The sequence below is a fragment of the Hylobates moloch genome, unplaced genomic scaffold, assembly GCF_009828535.3.
Source record: "Hylobates moloch isolate HMO894 unplaced genomic scaffold, HMol_V3 SCAFFOLD_5, whole genome shotgun sequence".
Taxonomy (NCBI): Eukaryota; Metazoa; Chordata; class Mammalia; order Primates; family Hylobatidae; genus Hylobates; species Hylobates moloch.
Window position 1 is genome coordinate 12,239,775 of NW_026652280.1, and position 20,660 is coordinate 12,260,434.

At 38.8% G+C, this 20,660-nt stretch overlaps 1 protein-coding gene across 1 annotated transcript; it reads left to right on the forward strand.

Annotated features, from left to right (window-relative positions):
* Positions 1-642: 642 nt before the first annotated feature.
* On the forward strand, positions 643-20,021 carry DSEL (dermatan sulfate epimerase like). The gene is made up of 2 exons (XM_032152083.2): positions 643-1,003; positions 1,871-20,021. The coding sequence occupies exon 2, from the start codon at positions 2,724-2,726 to the stop codon at positions 6,390-6,392; it is 3,669 nt and encodes a 1,222-aa protein (XP_032007974.1). The 5' UTR covers positions 643-1,003; positions 1,871-2,723; the 3' UTR covers positions 6,393-20,021.
* Positions 20,022-20,660: the final 639 nt, after the last annotated feature.

The following is a 20,660-nucleotide window of genomic DNA, read 5'->3' on the forward strand; positions in this document are numbered from 1 at the left end:
AGGACAGCAAGCTCAGCTAGGCTGCCTCTCAGTTCCAAGGGAGTGCTCATTCCCTCCTTCCCCAGACTTTGCTCTTTCCAAAAGGATGATTTCTGTCGTTCCAGGGCTTATCCCCTCCCACTCCAGCTCCTCCCATCATTTGAGTCAATCCCACAGCCCCCACTATGGCTCTATTATATAGTTGTCCTGTTCCCATAACCAAAAGGTTTTAACGCCAGCCTGGCAGCGTCTTTAGACTCTCGCACTCCCAAATTGTCCCCTCCTCCAGCTCGACTCCTCCGGGAGCGCGCGGCCACCGCTGCAATCCCAGAACACAAACGCCCAGAGCTTCCTCCGCTTAGAAACCCGGGGCGCTTGGCCCCGCCTCACCTGCTGTCGGCCCCGCCCCGCCCCGCCCCGCCCCGCCCCGCCCCGCCAGCCGCCGGCTTGCTCACGGCTCCTCCCGTCCTCCCCGAAGCCCCGCCTCTGACCCCGCCCCGTCCTGTCTCCGTCCCGCCCCCCGCCCGCCAGCCAGCGTTGCTGTCTCTCGCCTTCCCTGAGGCCCCGTCTTCAACCCCGCCCCGTCCTGTCTCCGCCCCGCCTCCGCTTACCGGCCCGCGTCGCCGTCTCTCACCCTCCCCGGGCTGCGCGGCCGGAGCTGGCACAGAGGATCCTCGGCCGCGGCGACATCACCGCCTGGGGACGCGGGCGCTGCTCTGGATACGGCGCCACCGAGAGAACCCGCCGCCCGCGGGTCTCTGTCCTGCGGTCCGCGGTTGCCCCCACGAGCGTCCGGCGTTTCCTGAGGGCGGGCGTGTCCGGGCCGTGCGGGGCGCGGGGACCGAGGGCGGCTGAGGAGACCGAGCTGGGGCAGCGCCTGCCGGAGCGCGGGGGACGACGCGGGGGTCTTGCGGAGCCCCCGCGGGAGCCTGGCCCTCAGTGCAGCACAGTTTTCTGGAACTCTCCACCTCCGCCTCCCTTGGGGCCCAGTGCGGCGCTGAGCCCCCGTCGGGATCTGCCTGAGGTAAGCGGACTTGGTGGCTCAGGGGTCTCTCGCCCTCCTGCCTCAGCCCCAGAGCGGGGAGCGGAGAATGGGGGCGGCAGGGTCGGAGAACGCCAGTGAAAAATGCAACAGGCGGGGCAGATCAGGAAACTCCTAGCCTGAATGTTTCCGAAAGAGGGGAGACTTGTCCAAGACTGAAACTTGCTTAGGTTCTTCCAGCCGCGGACGGGTACGGAGAGGCGTCTTCCGACACCAGGGTCCGAGCTCCCTCTGGCGGCTCCGCCTGAGGACAGGGACTCGGCCACAGGTGAGCGCCGAGCGCGGAGCTACCGTCCCTCGGCTTGGCGCCTGGTCACGATTCGCGGTTATCCCGCCGAGAAAAGTGACTGGTCCGAGTAGTTCTCATTAGGAAGATACCTTCTGATCCCATGAACGCTAAACCTTCCCCCGGAATTTAAAAAAAAAAAAAAAAAAAAAAAGATCTTTTCAACTTTTAGTTTTTTGTCCCTTGGTCCTTGAGAACAAGAAATAACAAGGATAGCAGGATTCATCTTTGTGTAAACTGTATTTGAATAAAAACATTTTTTAAGTGACTGACGCCACTTTAGTGGCGTTAAACTATAGATATTGTCGGGAGAGTTCTATCTTGTATATTTTGTATTTATTAGTTGCTTGTCTTCTGCTGACTGTCATTGGGTTCCAAATAAGTGCATTTACATGGATAAGAAAAAAATCACTTGCCCTAGCTTAGGTTGCAGATAATATGAGATTTTACTGTGATTCTAAAATTTCTATCAAGTGATTGCAGAATGTTTAAGTCATCAGTTTATATTCACTCTCAGCATACCTGAAGCTTCAGAGAATTTTTATTTTGTCCCCCACCCCCAGAAAAGAGTGTCATGAAAAAAGAACAGAAGAGAGACCTCACTGTTGCTGAAAGGGGAATTTTCTTTCCCCGTTGGCGGTTACTTCATGATTGGACGAGAAGTATCTAGATGACTGAAGAGATTCCATTTTTATGGTTATACACATGAAGCTGATAAAAGAAGATGTGAACATGATTTCTCTTTGTCATAATAGGCTGATGAGTAAGTAAGCCTGAAAAATATTTGAAATGAAGGCAGAATTCTGAATTTTTTAAAACCAACTAAGACTTTGATCACTTGTTGAGGATGTTTCTCTCTCATAAATGGAAGAAAAACGTATTCACAAGACAAGAAGTATAAAAAATTGAGAGGAATGACAACTGAGTCCACTCACTCGAAGAATGTCAGTACTTTATCATCTTCTTTGGGCAAACATACACAAATGCATCATACATGTGTGGTGAGCTTATCACCAGTGATAGTTTTCTGTGCTAGAAATGACTCTTAATTTGAATTTTGGAGTGCTTTTTCTCTTTTTTCACAATGTGTGTTCCAACTCTTTGTGTTAAATAGATTCAAGTAAAGGAGGTAAATGCTAAATTCATAGTGTTTTTTAACTGAATCACTTCCCTGTGTATTATGGAAAAATTAGAGATTTTAACGTTCTTCGAAGTTTTACTGGAAGCAAAACTGCCAGGGACAGAGATACACAATTTAAGTTTTCTCTTTTTGGCAACTGCACTTGCTTAGAATGTACTGAATGTCAGCTGGATTTCACAGCATATCAGATTTACAGTCTTTGTCTTATCAAGGCCTTTACTGTATGTTTTATACTAACCAGATGGGAAACACATTGAGCATCATATCTGACATGTATGCCTAAGGGAGGAGCTCCCCCATGGATCATGGCGTTAATGTTTACAGGACATTTACTATTCTTAGCATTATTGATGTTTGCTTTCTCTACTTTTGAGGAATCTGTGAGCAATTACTCTGAATGGGCAGTTTTCACAGATGATATAGATCAGTTTAAAACACAGAAAGTGCAAGATTTCAGACCCAACCAAAAGCTGAAGAAAAGTATGCTTCATCCAAGTTTATATTTTGATGCTGGAGAAATCCAAGCAATGAGACAAAAGTCTCGCACAAGCCATTTGCATCTTTTTAGAGCTATCAGAAGTGCAGTGACAGTTATGCTGTCCAACCCAACATACTACCTACCTCCACCAAAGCATGCTGATTTTGCTGCCAAGTGGAATGAAATTTATGGTAACAATCTGCCTCCTTTAGCATTGTACTGTTTGTTATGCCCAGAAGACAAAGTTGCCTTTGAATTTGTCTTGGAATATATGGACAGGATGGTTGGCTACAAAGACTGGCTAGTTGAGAATGCACCAGGAGATGAGGTTCCAATTGGCCATTCCTTAACAGGTTTTGCCACTGCCTTTGACTTTTTATGTAACTTATTAGATAATCATCGAAGACAAAAATACCTGGAAAAAATATGGGTTATTACTGAGGAAATGTATGAGTATTCCAAGGTCCGCTCATGGGGCAAACAGCTTCTCCATAACCACCAAGCCACTAATATGATAGCATTACTCACAGGGGCCTTGGTGACTGGAGTAGATAAAGGATCTAAAGCAAATATATGGAAACAGGCTGTAGTGGATGTCATGGAAAAGACAATGTTTCTATTGAATCATATTGTTGATGGTTCTTTGGATGAAGGTGTGGCCTATGGAAGCTACACAGCTAAATCCATCACACAGTATGTTTTTCTGGCCCAGCGCCATTTTAATATCAACAACTTGGATAATAACTGGTTAAAGATGCACTTTTGGTTCTATTATGCCACCCTTTTACCTGGCTTCCAAAGAACTGTGGGTATAGCAGATTCCAATTATAATTGGTTTTATGGTCCAGAGAGCCAGCTAGTTTTCTTAGATAAGTTCATCTTAAAGAATGGGGCTGGAAATTGGTTAGCTCAGCAAATTAGAAAGCACCGACCTAAAGATGGACCGATGGTTCCTTCAACTGCCCAAAGGTGGAGTACTCTTCACACTGAATACATCTGGTATGATCCCCAGCTCACACCACAGCCGCCTGCTGATTATGGTACTGCAAAAATACACACATTCCCTAACTGGGGTGTGGTTACTTATGGGGCTGGGTTGCCAAACACACAGACCAATACCTTTGTGTCTTTTAAATCTGGGAAGCTGGGGGGACGAGCTGTGTATGACATAGTTCATTTTCAGCCGTATTCCTGGATTGATGGGTGGAGAAGTTTTAACCCAGGACATGAGCATCCAGATCAGAACTCATTTACTTTTGCCCCCAATGGACAAGTATTTGTTTCTGAAGCTCTCTATGGACCCAAGTTGAGCCACCTTAACAATGTATTGGTGTTTGCTCCATCACCCTCAAGCCAGTGTAATAAGCCCTGGGAAGGTCAACTGGGAGAATGTGCACAGTGGCTTAAGTGGACTGGCGAGGAGGTTGGTGATGCAGCTGGGGAAATCATCACTGCCTCTCAACATGGGGAAATGATATTTGTGAGTGGGGAAGCCGTGTCTGCTTATTCTTCAGCTATGAGACTGAAAAATGTATATCGTGCTTTGCTTCTCTTAAATTCCCAAACTCTGCTAGTTGTTGATCATATTGAGAGGCAAGAAGATTCCCCAATAAATTCTGTCAGTGCCTTCTTTCATAATTTGGATATTGATTTTAAATATATCCCATATAAGTTTATGAATAGGTATAATGGTGCCATGATGGATGTGTGGGATGCACACTACAAAATGTTTTGGTTTGATCATCATGGCAATAGTCCCATGGCCAGTATACAGGAAGCAGAGCAAGCTGCTGAATTTAAAAAACGATGGACTCAATTTGTTAATGTTACTTTTCAGATGGAATCCACAATCACAAGAATTGCATATGTCTTTTATGGGCCATATATCAATGTCTCCAGCTGCCGATTTATTGATAGTTCCAATTCTGGACTTCAGATTTCTCTCAATGTCAATAATACTGAACATGTTGTTTCTATTGTAACTGATTACCATAACCTGAAGACAAGATTCAATTATCTGGGATTCGGTGGCTTTGCCAGTGTGGCTGATCAAGGCCAAATAACCCGATTTGGTTTGGGCACTCAAGCAATAGTAAAGCCTGTAAGACATGATAGGATTATTTTCCCCTTTGGATTTAAATTTAATATAGCAGTTGGATTAATTTTGTGCATTAGCTTGGTGATTTTAACTTTCCAATGGCGTTTTTACCTTTCTTTTAGAAAACTAATGCGATGGATATTAATACTTGTTATTGCCTTGTGGTTTATTGAGCTTTTGGATGTGTGGAGCACTTGTAGTCAGCCCATTTGTGCAAAATGGACAAGGACAGAGGCTGAGGGAAGCAAGAAGTCTTTGTCTTCTGAAGGGCACCACATGGATCTTCCTGATGTTGTCATTACCTCACTTCCTGGTTCAGGAGCTGAAATTCTCAAACAACTTTTTTTCAACAGTAGTGATTTTCTCTACATCAGGGTTCCTACGGCCTACATTGATATTCCTGAAACTGAGTTGGAAATCGACTCATTTGTAGATGCTTGTGAATGGAAGGTGTCAGATATCCGCAGTGGGCATTTTCGTTTACTCCGAGGCTGGTTGCAGTCTTTAGTCCAGGACACAAAATTACATTTGCAAAACATCCATCTGCATGAACCCAATAGGGGTAAACTGGCCCAATATTTTGCAATGAATAAGGACAAAAAAAGAAAATTTAAAAGGAGAGAGTCTTTGCCAGAACAAAGAAGTCAAATGAAAGGCGCCTTTGATAGAGATGCTGAATATATTAGGGCTTTGAGGAGACACCTGGTTTACTACCCAAGTGCACGTCCTGTGCTCAGTTTAAGCAGTGGAAGCTGGACATTAAAGCTTCATTTTTTTCAGGAAGTTTTAGGAGCTTCGATGAGGGCATTGTATATAGTAAGAGACCCTCGGGCATGGATTTATTCAATGTTGTACAATAGTAAACCAAGTCTTTATTCTTTGAAGAATGTACCAGAGCATTTAGCAAAATTGTTTAAAATAGAGAGAGGTAAAGGCAAATGTAACTTAAATTCGGGTTATGCTTTTGAGTATGAACCATTGAGGAAAGAATTATCAAAATCCAAATCAAATGCAGTGTCCCTGTTATCTCACTTGTGGCTAGCAAATACAGCAGCAGCCTTGAGAATAAATACAGATTTGCTGCCTACTAGCTACCAGCTGGTCAAGTTTGAAGATATTGTGCATTTCCCTCAGAAAACTACTGAAAGGATTTTTGCCTTTCTTGGAATTCCTTTGTCTCCTGCTAGTTTAAACCAAATATTGTTTGCCACCTCTACAAACCTTTTCTACCTTCCCTATGAAGGGGAAATATCACCAACTAATACTAATGTTTGGAAACAGAACTTGCCTAGAGATGAAATTAAACTAATTGAAAACATCTGCTGGACTCTGATGGATCGCCTAGGATATCCAAAGTTTATGGACTAAATGCTGCAGGTCAGCAGAAATTTGCACTAATAATACTTCCCAACCCACTTTGTGGATATGAATCAGAAGAGTTTGTTTATTCGTGTGTGTGTGTGTGTGTGTGTGCATGTGCGCGTGTGTATGTGTGTTCAGTGTTATTTGCACAGAGAGATTGTTTTAAAAAATGGCACCATATTTGGCCTAGCAGGATTTATTTTTATGTCATCACCTCCCTTGCCTTTGTTTCTGAAAATTTCGTCTGCTAAAAAGTTTCTGCTACAGAGTGGTAGATGAAGTTATATCATGGGGGTCGGGGAGATGGGAAAATTTTAAAGGTTTTTGTCTAACTCCCCTTCATCTGTAACTGTGCTAATCTATCTAGAGACCTCAAACACTGCTAAAGGCCTTGCAATTGCTGCTTTACCCACGCATCTCTTGCTTTCAAGATGGACTACAAAAGTTCCTTATCCTTTTGAAAAGGTCTTCTGACACACTTATCTTGCACAAAGAAAAAGAAGAATTTTTTTTACTGTGTATAAAGTTCAGTGATATCACTGAGGAAATGGTGAAAGCTCCTATCAGAACTATAGAATTTCTTCTGGGAAATACAGATGGAAATACAGAATGAATATGTTTTTTTGAGGTCAGAAACTGACTTTAAAAGCCTCCTTAAAGTTTTTTACTTAGAAATATAAGGAATAAGTCTTTGAACAATCTGGGTGGCAAGGGCTGGTAGATTATTTTAGACATGATTGTCTGTTTAAAACTCTCCTTTCACTTTTGAGCCTCCCTGAAGCTACAGCTGTTCGCCATCACATCACTCCCATCCTATCCTTTCTGTCACTGTCAAGCAAAACAATCAGTAGTTACTAATTGCTAAACTCTCAGTATTGTGGGGCATTTTCCCCCCAGATGATTAATTTTGCATTAAAGACTGACACAGACTTAGAATCAAATTTATTTTTCTGGAATTAACACTCTGTGACTCAAAGTGGTGCCACTGCAGTGTCTTTTTAAACTGGAAACAGAATTGGAAAACTGCCTGACTTATCTTGCATCCCTTTGAATGAGTTTACAGACTGCCAGTGTCTGCAAAAGTTGAAAGCAAATGGGAGATGATGTCAGAGGCATCTGTTTCCTTTACCATCTGCATCTTATTATAAATGTAGTCGTCATAAAGTGTGGTTTATTTTATTTTGGTAGGCTCTGAAATCAAAATGCTATGCCATTATAAGCCAGTGGAGTAATTACAATGTATTGGATGAAAACATAAGGCAGTGTCGAGCTTGATGAAAATCTCTGTACAGATTGCAGTCTTCTTCCTGATGTTTCAAACCGTAGTTCCCCCAAGCTCTCTTAACACTTGGGAGTCTGTCATTCTGACCTAGATAAAAGTGGTTCTTTCTCAGTAGTTTGTTATTATGTCAAAATGTGCCTCCAGAGTGATAAAGCTGTGGATATGTTACATTCCAGCTAAACCTAACTTGGCTGTCATTTTTCTTCCATTATAGTGTGAGTGGAGACTGCTCCCCCTCCCCCACATATTCCTTCCCATATCTCTCATGATCGTCCCTCTGTAATGTCAAAATGAATGAAATTAATGTGAATGTAGGTTGAGACGGCACTGAAGACCTGAATCTACACTAGTATTCTCAAGCAAGATTATTCATTCTATCTCAGAGTTACCAGCAAGCATATAAAATGCTACTTGGATGATATCTACATGAATATTGCATGCTATATGGGTGATAACACTATTTCCATTATTGGACAGAATCCCAATGTTTACTTTCAATTCCTAGGATATGTGATCGTGAATCAGATCACATATAAAAAGTCTGGATTGTCAGTAGTAGTAGATCTGATCAAGGTAGGAATTACAATTGTGTGCAGGTAGCAAACAAGAAAGCAGAAACTACTGTTCCCTTTATTTTAACATTGTACAGACAATACAAAAATGTACCTGTTGGCGGCCGGGCGTGGTGGCTCATGCCTGTAATCCCAGCACTTTGGGAGGCCGAGGCGGGTGGATCACGAGGTCAGGAGATAAAGACCATCCTGGCTAACACGGTGAAACCCCGTCTTTACTAAAAAAAAATACAAAAAAATTAGCCGGCCGTGGTGGCGGGCGCCTGTAGTCCCAGCTACGTGGGAGGCTGAGACAGGAGAATGGCATGAACCCGGGAGGTGGAGCTTGCAGTGACGAGATGCGCCACTGCGCTCCAGCCTGGGCGACAGAGCGAGACTCCACCTCAAAAAAAAAAAAAAAAAGAAAAAGAAATGTACCTGTTGGCAGGAGAAGGCCAGATGGAGTATGTGGAGTAATAGGGAAGAAGAGTTATAGAAAATGAAAAAGAAAATGAGTTACATTGAGAATGAATATGGGAACATATCATTGATAGCAAAAGGAAGGTACAGGCTTACCAAAATGATCTTTACAATGTATCCCAGCTTTTACCCCCACATAGCAATGCAGAGTTGTATTTACTTGTTTCTGTACTCACCTACTCCCACCCCAAGGGAAAATTTTAGACATGAACCCTACTATTTAGTTAATTCTAAAATAGAAAGTTTGCTGGAGAAAGCGTCTACTCACAGATTGTTCTGTAAGGAATGTTATGTATGGGTAAGCAGGTGACACATCCATTGGATATGTATGCATGTGATGGTGCCTGAGACCCCTGCCATAGAAACTGAAGTCCTAAGGGGATTGACTCTCCCAGCACATTCCCAGGTCCTGCACCCTTACGGTGATCTAGGAAAATTTTAAATAGCTTCTACTCTTATTTTTGTTCTTATCTTTAAAATAATTAAAAGAGGGATTACCACTATCTGATACTTCTGAAAGAAACACTTACAAAATTTCTTATCTGTAAAATCCGTCTTTTTCTACATTAACTTCCCCAAACATAGGCCTAATTGAGATAATTGCTTTTATTACAGTAATAGGATTGAAATTTTAAAATTTTGAAAGGACTTACTTTGCTGACAAAAGTGAAGTAACAAATATAATGATAATTGGCTTTTTAAATTTTCAAACAACATAGATTTACTCAGGATGAAATGAAAAGGCCATATTCAGAGTTTAATTTACTCTAATGAAAATTCAGAGGAAACAGGAAAATCTGCTCAGGAGAAAGAAGCTAAATCTGCATACATTTAATTTGTAGAATTTAATTTAAAATGTAAACTTTAACAAAGAGATGACACAAGAATATGTACGTTTAGGTGTAGGCACCAAAATATTAGATATTTGATTGTCCTTTTACATAGAGAATAACTAATAAATGCCTGACAAGAATGGGACAATCCTTCCTTGTATCAAAATTCCCAGGTCTTGCTACATTGCCCTCTGCAAATATATTCAAAGAAGAACCTCCTCCACCACTTACTTTTGGTTGGCATAATTGTTCAGCAATGATTTCTGTACGTCACCAAATATCTTTGGCATTCTTGATATACGAAGTATATCACAGTTATAAGTGAGTAAATATTAATGATAATTTTTGAATTGCTTTGTTTGGCTTGATTAACTTTTATCAGAAATAGAAAAGTTTTCATTTATTAATTTAGGAAAAAACATAAATAGAAGGCAATATAACACCACTTCCAAAGGTAAGGATACCTAACATCCTTTTTTTTTTTTTTTTTTTGAGACGGAGTCTCGCTCTGTCGCCCAAGCTGGAGTGCAGTGGTGCGATCTCGGCTCACTGCAACCTCCGCCTCCTGGGTTCAAGCGATTCTCCTACGTCAGCCTCCTGAATAGCTGGGATTACAGGTGCACACCACCATGTTTGGCTCATTTTTGCATTTTTGGTAGTGACAGCGTTTCACCACACTGGTCAGGCTGGTCTCGATCTCCTGACCTCGTAATCTGCCCGCCTGGGCCTCCCCAAATGCTGGGATTACAGGCATGAGCCACCCACCTGGCAAGGGTACCTGACATTCTAAGATATCAAGACAGTTAATATGTGGGCTATTAGCTGCTTATTTAAGTGTTGACCAAATTGTCTAATATGTCTGATTAATCATGATTTCACTTCATTTCAGAAGAAAAATTATCCATTTTTAAAGACCCAAATGACTTTGGATTTTTGCATAGAGTACAATAGACACTTTAAACAATAGATTATAACATACTCTGAAACACTTGGAGCTACCATTTGTATGGGTTATTTATATTTAGTCCAAGTAACACATACATGTTTAATTGATTGTTTTCATGGATAGATTCAGCTAAGTCTTCCAAGCAATTAGTTTTTTTGTTCGTCGTCGTTTTTCCTTCATACGTTATCCAGTTATGCAGCACTGGAAACAGACTGAAGATCAGAAACCAGTTTTATCAGACCTATGTATAATAAGACTCCTGTTAATACAAAAATAAAAAGCTAAAAGCAACTTGTCTATGATTGGGATAATTTTATCATACCCCTTTTCCCTAGGTCTTTGAGTAATGCTCTTAAGATTTTGTATGGAGCTGAGGAACCAGCAGTTGGAAAATGCAAGACAAGTTGAATACCGATACCCAAACCCACAATTTTAGCAACTGAACTTGGTCCTTCTCCACCTCCCCCAACCCCCGACTCTCGTGTCTCTGTTCCCCTAACTTAATTCCAGGTCCTGACTGCAACTTTCTAAATGGCAAGGATGTACCTGTATCAAACGTATTCTACATCTGCCCCTCCTGCTACTGGTAAGATCTTTAGGCATGATATCACTAAAAGAAGAAACTTCTTGCAAGTTACTTGAGGTATACATCACTAAAGTGATGCACAAGGTTAGCACATTGAAGATGCTTTTTTTTTTTTTTAATAGAAGGGATTTAACACTGCTTCCAGAAGTAAGGTTCCCTAACATTCTAAGCTATCAAGACAATTAATATGTGGGCTGTTTACTGCCTGTTTAAATGTTGACTGAATTGTCAATAATTGGTTTACTTTGGATAAGGATCTATCATGAATTAATCACTTAATATGTACTGCACATTGAATTGTAAGGTTTTTGTGTATCATTACAATCCTCACAACAACTCTCTCAAGTAGTTATTTTACATATATGTTTGAAACTCATGTCCAGTGATTTGTCCAAAGTAAATCAGCTGATAAGTGGCTTGACCAAGATTTAGGCACATGTTCTAAAGTTTTTTGAAGGAATTTTGAATGGATTTATAATTCATTGTTAATTTGCCACACTTTTGTTACTTTTGAATGAACGGATACTTTTGAATAAAAGGAACAATCAGTGTATCTACTGTCAAGGTACTGATTAGCATAAAGGAAGAACATAAAAATCAATTGACTATGAATCTGCTCAGTGAGGAATTGGCAGTCTCTCTAGAGACTTTGAAACTCTTAGGAATTCATCAGGAAGATAAAGAGCAAGAGGAGGGGCATGCAAGGTAGTGATTACCACCCAAGGAGAAGCCCCAAGAAGTGGTGCCTGTTCTATAGTAGACATGGCTTATTTATTTCTGAGACAGCATGGTTATGAGGAAAAAGAAGAAACTTCTTGCAAGTTACTTGAGGTATACGTCACTGAAGTGATGCACAGGGTTAGCACATTGAAGTGCTTTTTTTTTCTTTTTAATAGAAGGGAGTATAACACTACTTCCAGAGGTAAGGTTCCCTAACATTCTAACATATCAACTAACTAGGGAGAATTATGATAGTTAAATTTGAGTAGAGATCACCACTAGGTTTTGAGTATATACTTCTCACAGCACGTCCCATCAATCTTCTAAGAGAGATTCTGGGTTATCCATAAGTGCAAATAGAATAAAACCATTGAAACTCAACTCTTGCAATTCCCACTCACTCAACGACCCCAAGTTTGGTCTGTAATTTGAATACCAAGGAATGCCCTGGAAAGAGAGAGAGAGAAAAAAGAAAAAAAAGGCCTGAGTGTGGTCTGACTGGCCTGTGTGTAGACCATTGTTGGTAATGGCAGTAAGATGGACAACTCAGTATATTTGATTCAGGCTCCATCAGGCTTTACTTTTCCTTCTCTCCCCCTCCCTAAGAACCTCCAGATCCAAAGTGCCAGGCACAGCTCTCAATCCTGGGAATGCAATGGTGAATCAAGTATACGCGGACCTTACCTCCATGAAGCTGACAGTTTAGAGGGAACTAAAAAGAAACATTCTTTTTCCACTTTTCACAAATTTCCCAGCATAAAGGAGCCTACACCAAGTAGAAGCGAATGCTGTGAATTCTGTGACTAACAGTTGATCAAATATATTCAAATAGAGTTTGTTTTAGGGAAAAAACAACAATATGTTGTTCTTTTCCCTGTCTTCTAAATAATGACAGAAGAAAGGAAACAAAGGAGGGAGGAAAGGAGTGAAATGGGAAGAAAGGAGAAACCCTAAATCTGAACACAGAAAATAAAGTACTCAAGGAGAATCATTCCAATAACAATGGTGTGTTAATCATTGTATCAACTATTTAAAAGACTGAAATATTAGGGAAGATGATACTTGGTAGAACAGAAAGATAAATTATAATCTAAGCCGATACTGTTTCACAGTACATGGCAATTGCTCTTTCTATTACACTATTTCTTTAAACGATTTCTGTATTGCTGACTCTTGAATGTAATTTTTCTTTCAACTATATTAACACTGGTGTTGAATTTCACCTAATGTCTGAGGTTTTCAAATGTCCTATATAAGCCAGTGTTCTCTCATATATTGTGTTTTGCTCTATGTCTGACCTCAGGATACATACATTATTCTTTATGGTTTAAAGAGGAAAATATTCATGGTCGTGCAACATCGTTAATGCTCCTTGTTTCTCTTTTTGGAAGTCAATTTGGCTCCTATTACTGTCACTTTTCTCATTTGCTAAATGAGAAACATAAACTTTTCAATCCTTGCATTAAAATCTGACACCCCTCAATGAACAACAAGTTTATTTTTACCTTGTTCATTGCATGATGCAAATAATGCTCCAAACCCTTGTACCATACTGAAATATTAATGCCAAGTTTTATTGATTTTTGTTTGTTGTTTGTTTTTTTGTTTGTTTGTTTTAATGATATGTTCATTCCTTCACTCTGTTCCAAAAGATTACTTTTTCTCTGGATTTGTTTACATTGCTTGCAACTTTAAAATATGGTTATTTTAACTTTGTGGACCATTTTAATTTGATGCTTTAATGCAATATTTCACTTAACATTGAAGGGAGATTTATATGTATAAAAACACAGTACAACCAAGAAATGATGAAATTGCTTTGAGGAGACACACATTAAAATATAAGTTCATACAAAGGATATAGCTAATAAAAGTTAACCCCACATAAACAAAACAGAAGGTTTTTACTGTTATTTTTAAACATTAATCTGAGCACCCTGGCTAATTCAATGCTAACTGGAGCACAACATGCTTACAGTTGGCTTATGTACACCAACTAACTTCTGATTATCTCTCTAGATTTACCGAAGTAAACGGAAATGTGCACATATCCAGTTGTTATTTTGACTTTTTCCTAACAGTAATTATAAAACTAAAATATCCTATTGTTGAACACATGGATAAAAAGATACATGCTTGTATACACACACACAAACTTAAAATTTCGTTACCTTAAGAGGCATAAGGTTTTCTCTGTACAAGCAGCAGGTTGTACTGGTGGGTTTTTCACAAGCTTTGTTTTTACCTTTCCTCCATTTCCATCCTTAATTTGAAGGGGGACATTACCATTGAAAATGTAATAGACACAACAAGTTTCTATTTAATAATGATCTTTGGAATTAGAAATAAGAACAAATCCCCTAGTCAGTATCTACTAGTTCTGAGGTTTTATGCAAGTTTCTTAATGTTAAATCTTCATTTTTCTATCAGTAAACTCCCTCAAAGTTGGCACAAGGATTTTCAAAAAGTATGTAAATTAATTATAGTAATTATTTCCTCTTTGTGACCATCTCCAATATTCTTGTCTTACTTATGAGAGACAGAGAGGCAACAGAGGTATATTTACTTTTATTCTCTTACAGTATATGCCCAAAGAGAAAAACCAATATAAAATGTGATGCATCTGTTTTTAAGTGAGAAAATATTAAAAATATTTTCAAATAATTTGGGCATATATAATTATGTAGATATCTATACTAATCAGGCACGTATTTTAATACTGTATTAATTGAGTTACACAAACTTGTAAAATAAAAATTACACAATATTATTTAGAAATGATTAATATGATTTAGAAATACTGCTTTTTTAAGCTTCATATTTCAGTAAACAGATTTTATTCAGCCTTTCACTTCACCTTCAATATCTTCATTTCCAGAGCTGCATTTTGTCTTTTTCCAAAGTATATTTGTTTCTGAGATTTATTGAGATATAAACATTTCTGAATTCAAGTTTGATGCTGTCATTCAGTTTTATTCCATGTCACAAGAGCTTTTTTTTTTTTTTTTCTTGGAGACAGAGTCCTGTTCTGTCACCCAGGCTAGAGTGCAGTGGCACAATATCGGCTCACTGCAACCTCCGCCTCCCGGGTTCAAGCGATTCTTGTGCCTCAGCCTCTGGAGTAGCTGGGATTATAGGCGCCCACCACCACATTGAGCTGATTTTTTTGTATTTTTAGTAGAGATGGGGTTTTGCCATGTTGGCCAGGCTGGTCTTGAACTCCTGACTTCAGGTAATCCGCCCCGTCATCCTCCCAAAGTGCTGGGATTATAGGCATGAGCCACCCTGCCTGGCCACAGGTGCCATTTGCATAACATTAAGCATAACTGCGTTCATACCTTCATTTGATAGGCATATATTTGTGATTGTCTACATTATTGTATTTTTTCCATTTCAATTTTTTCCACTTAAGTATACGTAAACTCAGCTTGTTTTAGAACATTACCTTTACTCCACTGACTATGATAGAATAAATGGAAACCAGTTGGAGGAAGTGTATTCAAATTACATATAAATGTATATGTATATATTGCCTTAACACCATACGTAACAGAGGATTATATCAATATAAAACTATTAAATGTACCTAGAATGAACTTTTCTGTTAATTCACAGGCTATTCACACATATTTTTTGGGTAGCGGTAAAATTCTACAGTACCTCATCTTTTGGTTGGTGCTTTGTAGGTTTGGATGCTTTCTTTTTCATGGCTTGTACGTTGGGACTAAGGAGCAAATTCCAGAGCCTCCAGTCAGAAACTCAACCTTTCAGTAAGGAGAGTGGGAGAGTGTGCACCTCTGAAGTAGGACTGAGTGTCATAGTACTATGCTAGTGGGGCACATACCCTCAATAGAGAGTCAGCCCTTGTGTGCGATTGTTTATTATTGGATATTGCTGCCACATCCTTGCATTAGTTGTCTCTAGGCAGTTATATCCCACTATTGTGTTGATTCTTTTATATACGAGCTTTATTGCCCCTCTCTGTTGAACTGTAGGTATTTGGATATGCAAAATATATTGCACTAATATGTTGACAATGAAAAAATGCATTGACCCTAGCTGGGAATTTGGAAGCCCTCCCCTATGATATTGATATGTTGTTGTGGCCAGAACTGGGATTCAGATTTAGAATTCATATACTCACACATTCTACAAAATGTTATGAAACATATGTAATATGAAAGTAATAAAGTGGACATGAGTGTACACACCAACCACTGTAAGAAATACACAGTTAATATTAGTAGTTAAGCCCTCCATCTGACCTCCCATTTTCACATTGTCTGCTCCCACCAACCATCTCAGAGGTAACTTCTGTCCTGAATTTTGTGTTTATCATTTCCTTGTTGTTTATAGCTCCACCATATATGGCACTATCTTCATCAACATACTGTATGATTTTGTATGTTTGTAAATTTTATTTTAATACTAACTGTATTAGTCAGGTTTCTCCAGAGGGACAGAACCAATAAGATAAGGTTGTTAGGGAAAATTGTTTTATAGGATTACAAGGGGAAGTTCCAGAGTAGGTCATCTGCCAGCTGGGTAAAGAGAAGCTGGTAGCATTGCTCAGTCCAATTCCAAAAGCCTCGAAACCAGGGAAGCCAACAGTGAAGCACTCAGTCTGAGACTGAAGGCCCGAGAACCCCTGACATGCTGCTGGTTCAAGTCCAAATGCTAAAGAACCTGGAGTCTGATGTCCAAGGTCAGGAGGAGAGGAAGCCAAGTATGTGGCACAGCAGGGAAAGAAAGAGAGCAAGCCAACTCAGCAAGCAACCTGTCTATCCCAGTTCTTCTGCCTGCTTTGTTCTATCCTTGCTGGCAGCCCATTAGATGGTGTCCACCCCTACATTGAAGGTGGGTTTTCCTCTCCCAGTCCACTGCCTCAAATGCCAATCTCTGCCAGCACCCTCACAGACACACCCAGGAACAATGCTTCATCAGCCATCTAGGAATCCCTCAGTCTAGTCAGGTTGACACCTAACACTAACCATCACAGTAACACATTGTACCATTAGTATCCAACTTGCTTTTATTTTTTGCTCAAAATTTTGTCTAATACATGTGATGTTTGTAGGTGGAGATCACTTATTTTCACCATGGTAGTGATTCATTATATGAATATGCTATTGTAGGAACATGCCATACCTTATTTATCTTTTAGCTGCTTGGTAGATTTTAGGGATATTTCTAATTTTTGCAAATTCAAGTAATTTTTTGTTAAAATTCTTAAGTATGTTCCATAATGTACACATGCAGGAATTTAGTTCTTTGTTGGTTTGTTTGTACTAAGAACCTTCCCTCCCACACCCACTCAATCTTCCTTTTTAGCATATGTATCTAGAGCTGAAAGGTTCTGGATTAATATGATATGTACATCCTCAACTATTATAGACAATGCCAAATTATTTTTCAGTTTGTCTGTATAAATTATCACTCTAATATAGAAGAAGAGTTTCTATGCTGGATTTTCTTCTGCACTTGACGTTTACAGAATTTTTAATATTTCCCTGTCTGGTGGGATAAAAGAATGTCACATTATGGTTTTCATTTGCATTTCTCTGACTAGTAATGACTTAGAACTTATACACACAAGTGTGTGTGCACATGTACACATATACCCACCCACCCATCCAAACTCACACACCCACCCAAACTCACACATATAGCCTTTATTTTTGCCATGTGTGTTTCTTTTCTGGAGTGAAATTGGAGTCATTTCTTTTACCCCTTTTTCTATTCAGTTTTTATTGACTCACTGAAGTTTACTATGTATTATGAATACTAATCCTGTTTTGATTATATGTATTGTGAATAACTTTTTGGTTTATGTTTTCTTGATTTTTGTATAGTGACCATTGTGATAGCTTTAGATACACAGGTGTTCTTAATTTGAAAGTAATCAAATATGTCAGTGTTTTCTTTTATTATGTGCACTGTTTTTGCATCTTACTAAAATTTTTTCCCAAGATGTTGGCCCTGAAATTGTTCTATATTTTCTCCTAAGCATTTTTAAAAATTATTTATTGCTGCCTAACAATATTACCAGAAACCTAGTGGCTTGAAACAACATGCATTGATTATCCCACAGTTTCTGTAGGTCAGGAATCAACCATGACTTAGTTGGGTACTCTGCTTTAGGGTCTTTCTCAAAGCAGCAATTAAGTTGCTGGCTAGGGCTGCAATCTCATCTGAGACTCAACTGGGGAGGCATATGCTTCCAAGCTCGCATGATTGTTGGCAGGATTTCGTACCTTATAGATTGTTGGACCTAAAGCTTCAATACTTTTCTGGTTGTTGCCTGGGGTCCACCTTTAGTAGCTTCCATGTGGACCTCTCCGTATAGCAGCTTGCTTCATTAAAGCCAGGAAGACAGTCAGTAGAGAAACTCTGCCAACAACATAGCATAAATTTTGAAAGTGACACCCATCATAGTTGCTGCATTCTAATGGTTGAAAGCACGTCAGAGGTCCCATCCATACTCAGAGAGAAGGGGCTACACAAAGGCATAAGTACCAGGAGATGGAGATAATTTGGGGGTCATGTTACAGTCCATCTGCCACAGATTTTGTCTTTCATATGTAAGTATTTAATCTACTTTATATTAATTGTTGTCTCTATTCTGACTTTTTTTTGTATGAATAACCTATTGTCCTAAACTAAAAAGATTGAATAATCGTGTTTTTTGTTTTTTTTTTTTTTTTTTGCCCGCTAACCTTCAGTGCCGTCTCTACCAAATATTAAGTCTCTGTATTTTGTAGGAGGCTACTTTGGGCTTTCTCTTCTATTCAACTGGAAAATTTGATTACATCAATGACAATACCACATTGTCTTTATTACTATAGTCTTATTGTTAGCCTTGAAATCTGGCAAGATGAGTCCTTATTTTCTTTCTCATTGTTGTCTTGGATTTTCTTAAGCCTTTGTTCTTACACATGCATTTTGGAATTAGTTTGCACATTTACTCAAAACAAACAAAGAACAATGCATTTTAATTGTAAATGCATTGTATCAGTTTTGGGAGAGTTGACATCTTTACATGAATTAGTCCCTATTCATGGGCATGGTATGCATCTCCTCATATTTAATACTTGGTAGTCCTTTGGTAGATTTAAGTCAGAGCACTTTATATATTGTTATTACTGTGGATTATATTTATTGTCAATTATATGTTCTAACTCTTCCTAGTATACAGAAAATACAGTTTATTTTTGTGTATTTATAGTGTATCGGGGACCTTATTAAATCGTCTTATTAATTCAACAATTTGCCTGTAAACTTTTTGGAGATATTTATGTATATGGTTTGGTAACATGTAATTACTATGAATTATATTTTCTAATTTTATAACTTTTTAATATTCTTACTGCATTTGTTAGGACCCCCTGTGAAATACTGAATAGATATGGTAATACCTGTAATGGATATTGTGCTATTTATAAAGTTAATGGAGTGCTTCTAATATTTCACTACTTTCCAAATGGACATTGTGTATGTTTCATAGGTTCACCTTATCAGGACGTGATATTCCCTTCTATTCCTAGTTTGATAAGTGACATCTTATCATGAATGCATGATGAAATTTATTGAATGTTTTCCCTCCATCTTATGAAGATTCTCATGTGTTTCTTGCCTTTATCTGTTAATGTTATGCATTTTGTGAAAATCTTTTCTTATTTGAGATTAAATCCAACTTGGTTTGCTATGATAAAATGAGCCTGGGAATGATTCATTATATTTGTATAGTTTGCTGAATTTTCTTTGTTAATAATTAGTTTAAGATGTTTATATCAACAATTGTAATTGTGATTTGCCTGTAATCATCTTTTCTCATATTGTAGTTGCCTAATTTTGAAGTCAACATGATACTTGTCACATAAAATAAGTTGGAAATCTTTCATTTTTATGTTCTTTAGAAGAGTTTGCATAAGATCGAAATGATTTAATACTAGAATGTTCATTAGAACCTATCTGTAAAGCCATCTGACCATTGTATTTTCTTTGTGGGAAGCTTTTTAACAATGTGTAAAGTTGTATTTTGTGCTTATAGGCTTATTCTATTTAGCTCATATAGTTATTTTGTAAGTCTATTTTGGCAAGTTGTAGTTTTAAGAATTTGTCTTTTTGGTCTTATTCTGTTACGTAGGCTGCATTGTGTGGCGTGACCTTGACCGCCTGGGCACAAGCAATCTCCCACCTCACCTCCCAAATACCTAGAACTACTGCACACCACCGCACCTGGCCTTTTTTTTTGTTTTTTTTTTAAATTATTTTTGTAGAGATGGGGTCTTACTCTATTGCCCAGTCTGTGTCCTTTTCTTTTTCACATTTATTGACCTAAGTTTACTCAAAATGCATATTCTGTTGCCTGTCTGTTCACCCCCTACATATTTTTTTCTATCCTTAATATTGAGCATGTGTGCTTTATTTCCTTTTATTACTTAATTGGAGTTTCCCTTTTATAATATAAGTCTTTTCGAAGATTAACGTTTAGTTTTACTTTGTTTCTAACTTCTATTTTATGTACATTTGCTGTTGCATTAACTTTGGCTTCTGATTTTACCTATTTCCTTCATTCTATTTTATTTTTTCTAATTTGCTTTCGATGTTGTATTTTGTATCTTCTTTAATTAGATATATGATCCATTTCTTTTTTTTTTTTTTTTGTCAGTGTCCTGCCAAAACCCACCAGGAATAAGCTGGATTTATTGCTTCTTTTAGTGAGAGAGATTTAAGAAGTGTGGCTTTTCTCTGGATTAGCTACTCTCAGGAAGTGGAAGTAGTTCTATGATTGGGTATCTGAATAAATCTTATCTAAAAGGAGACATGAATACAGAGAGGCTAAAGCTGTAATTGATGAAAAAGTAGCCATTGCT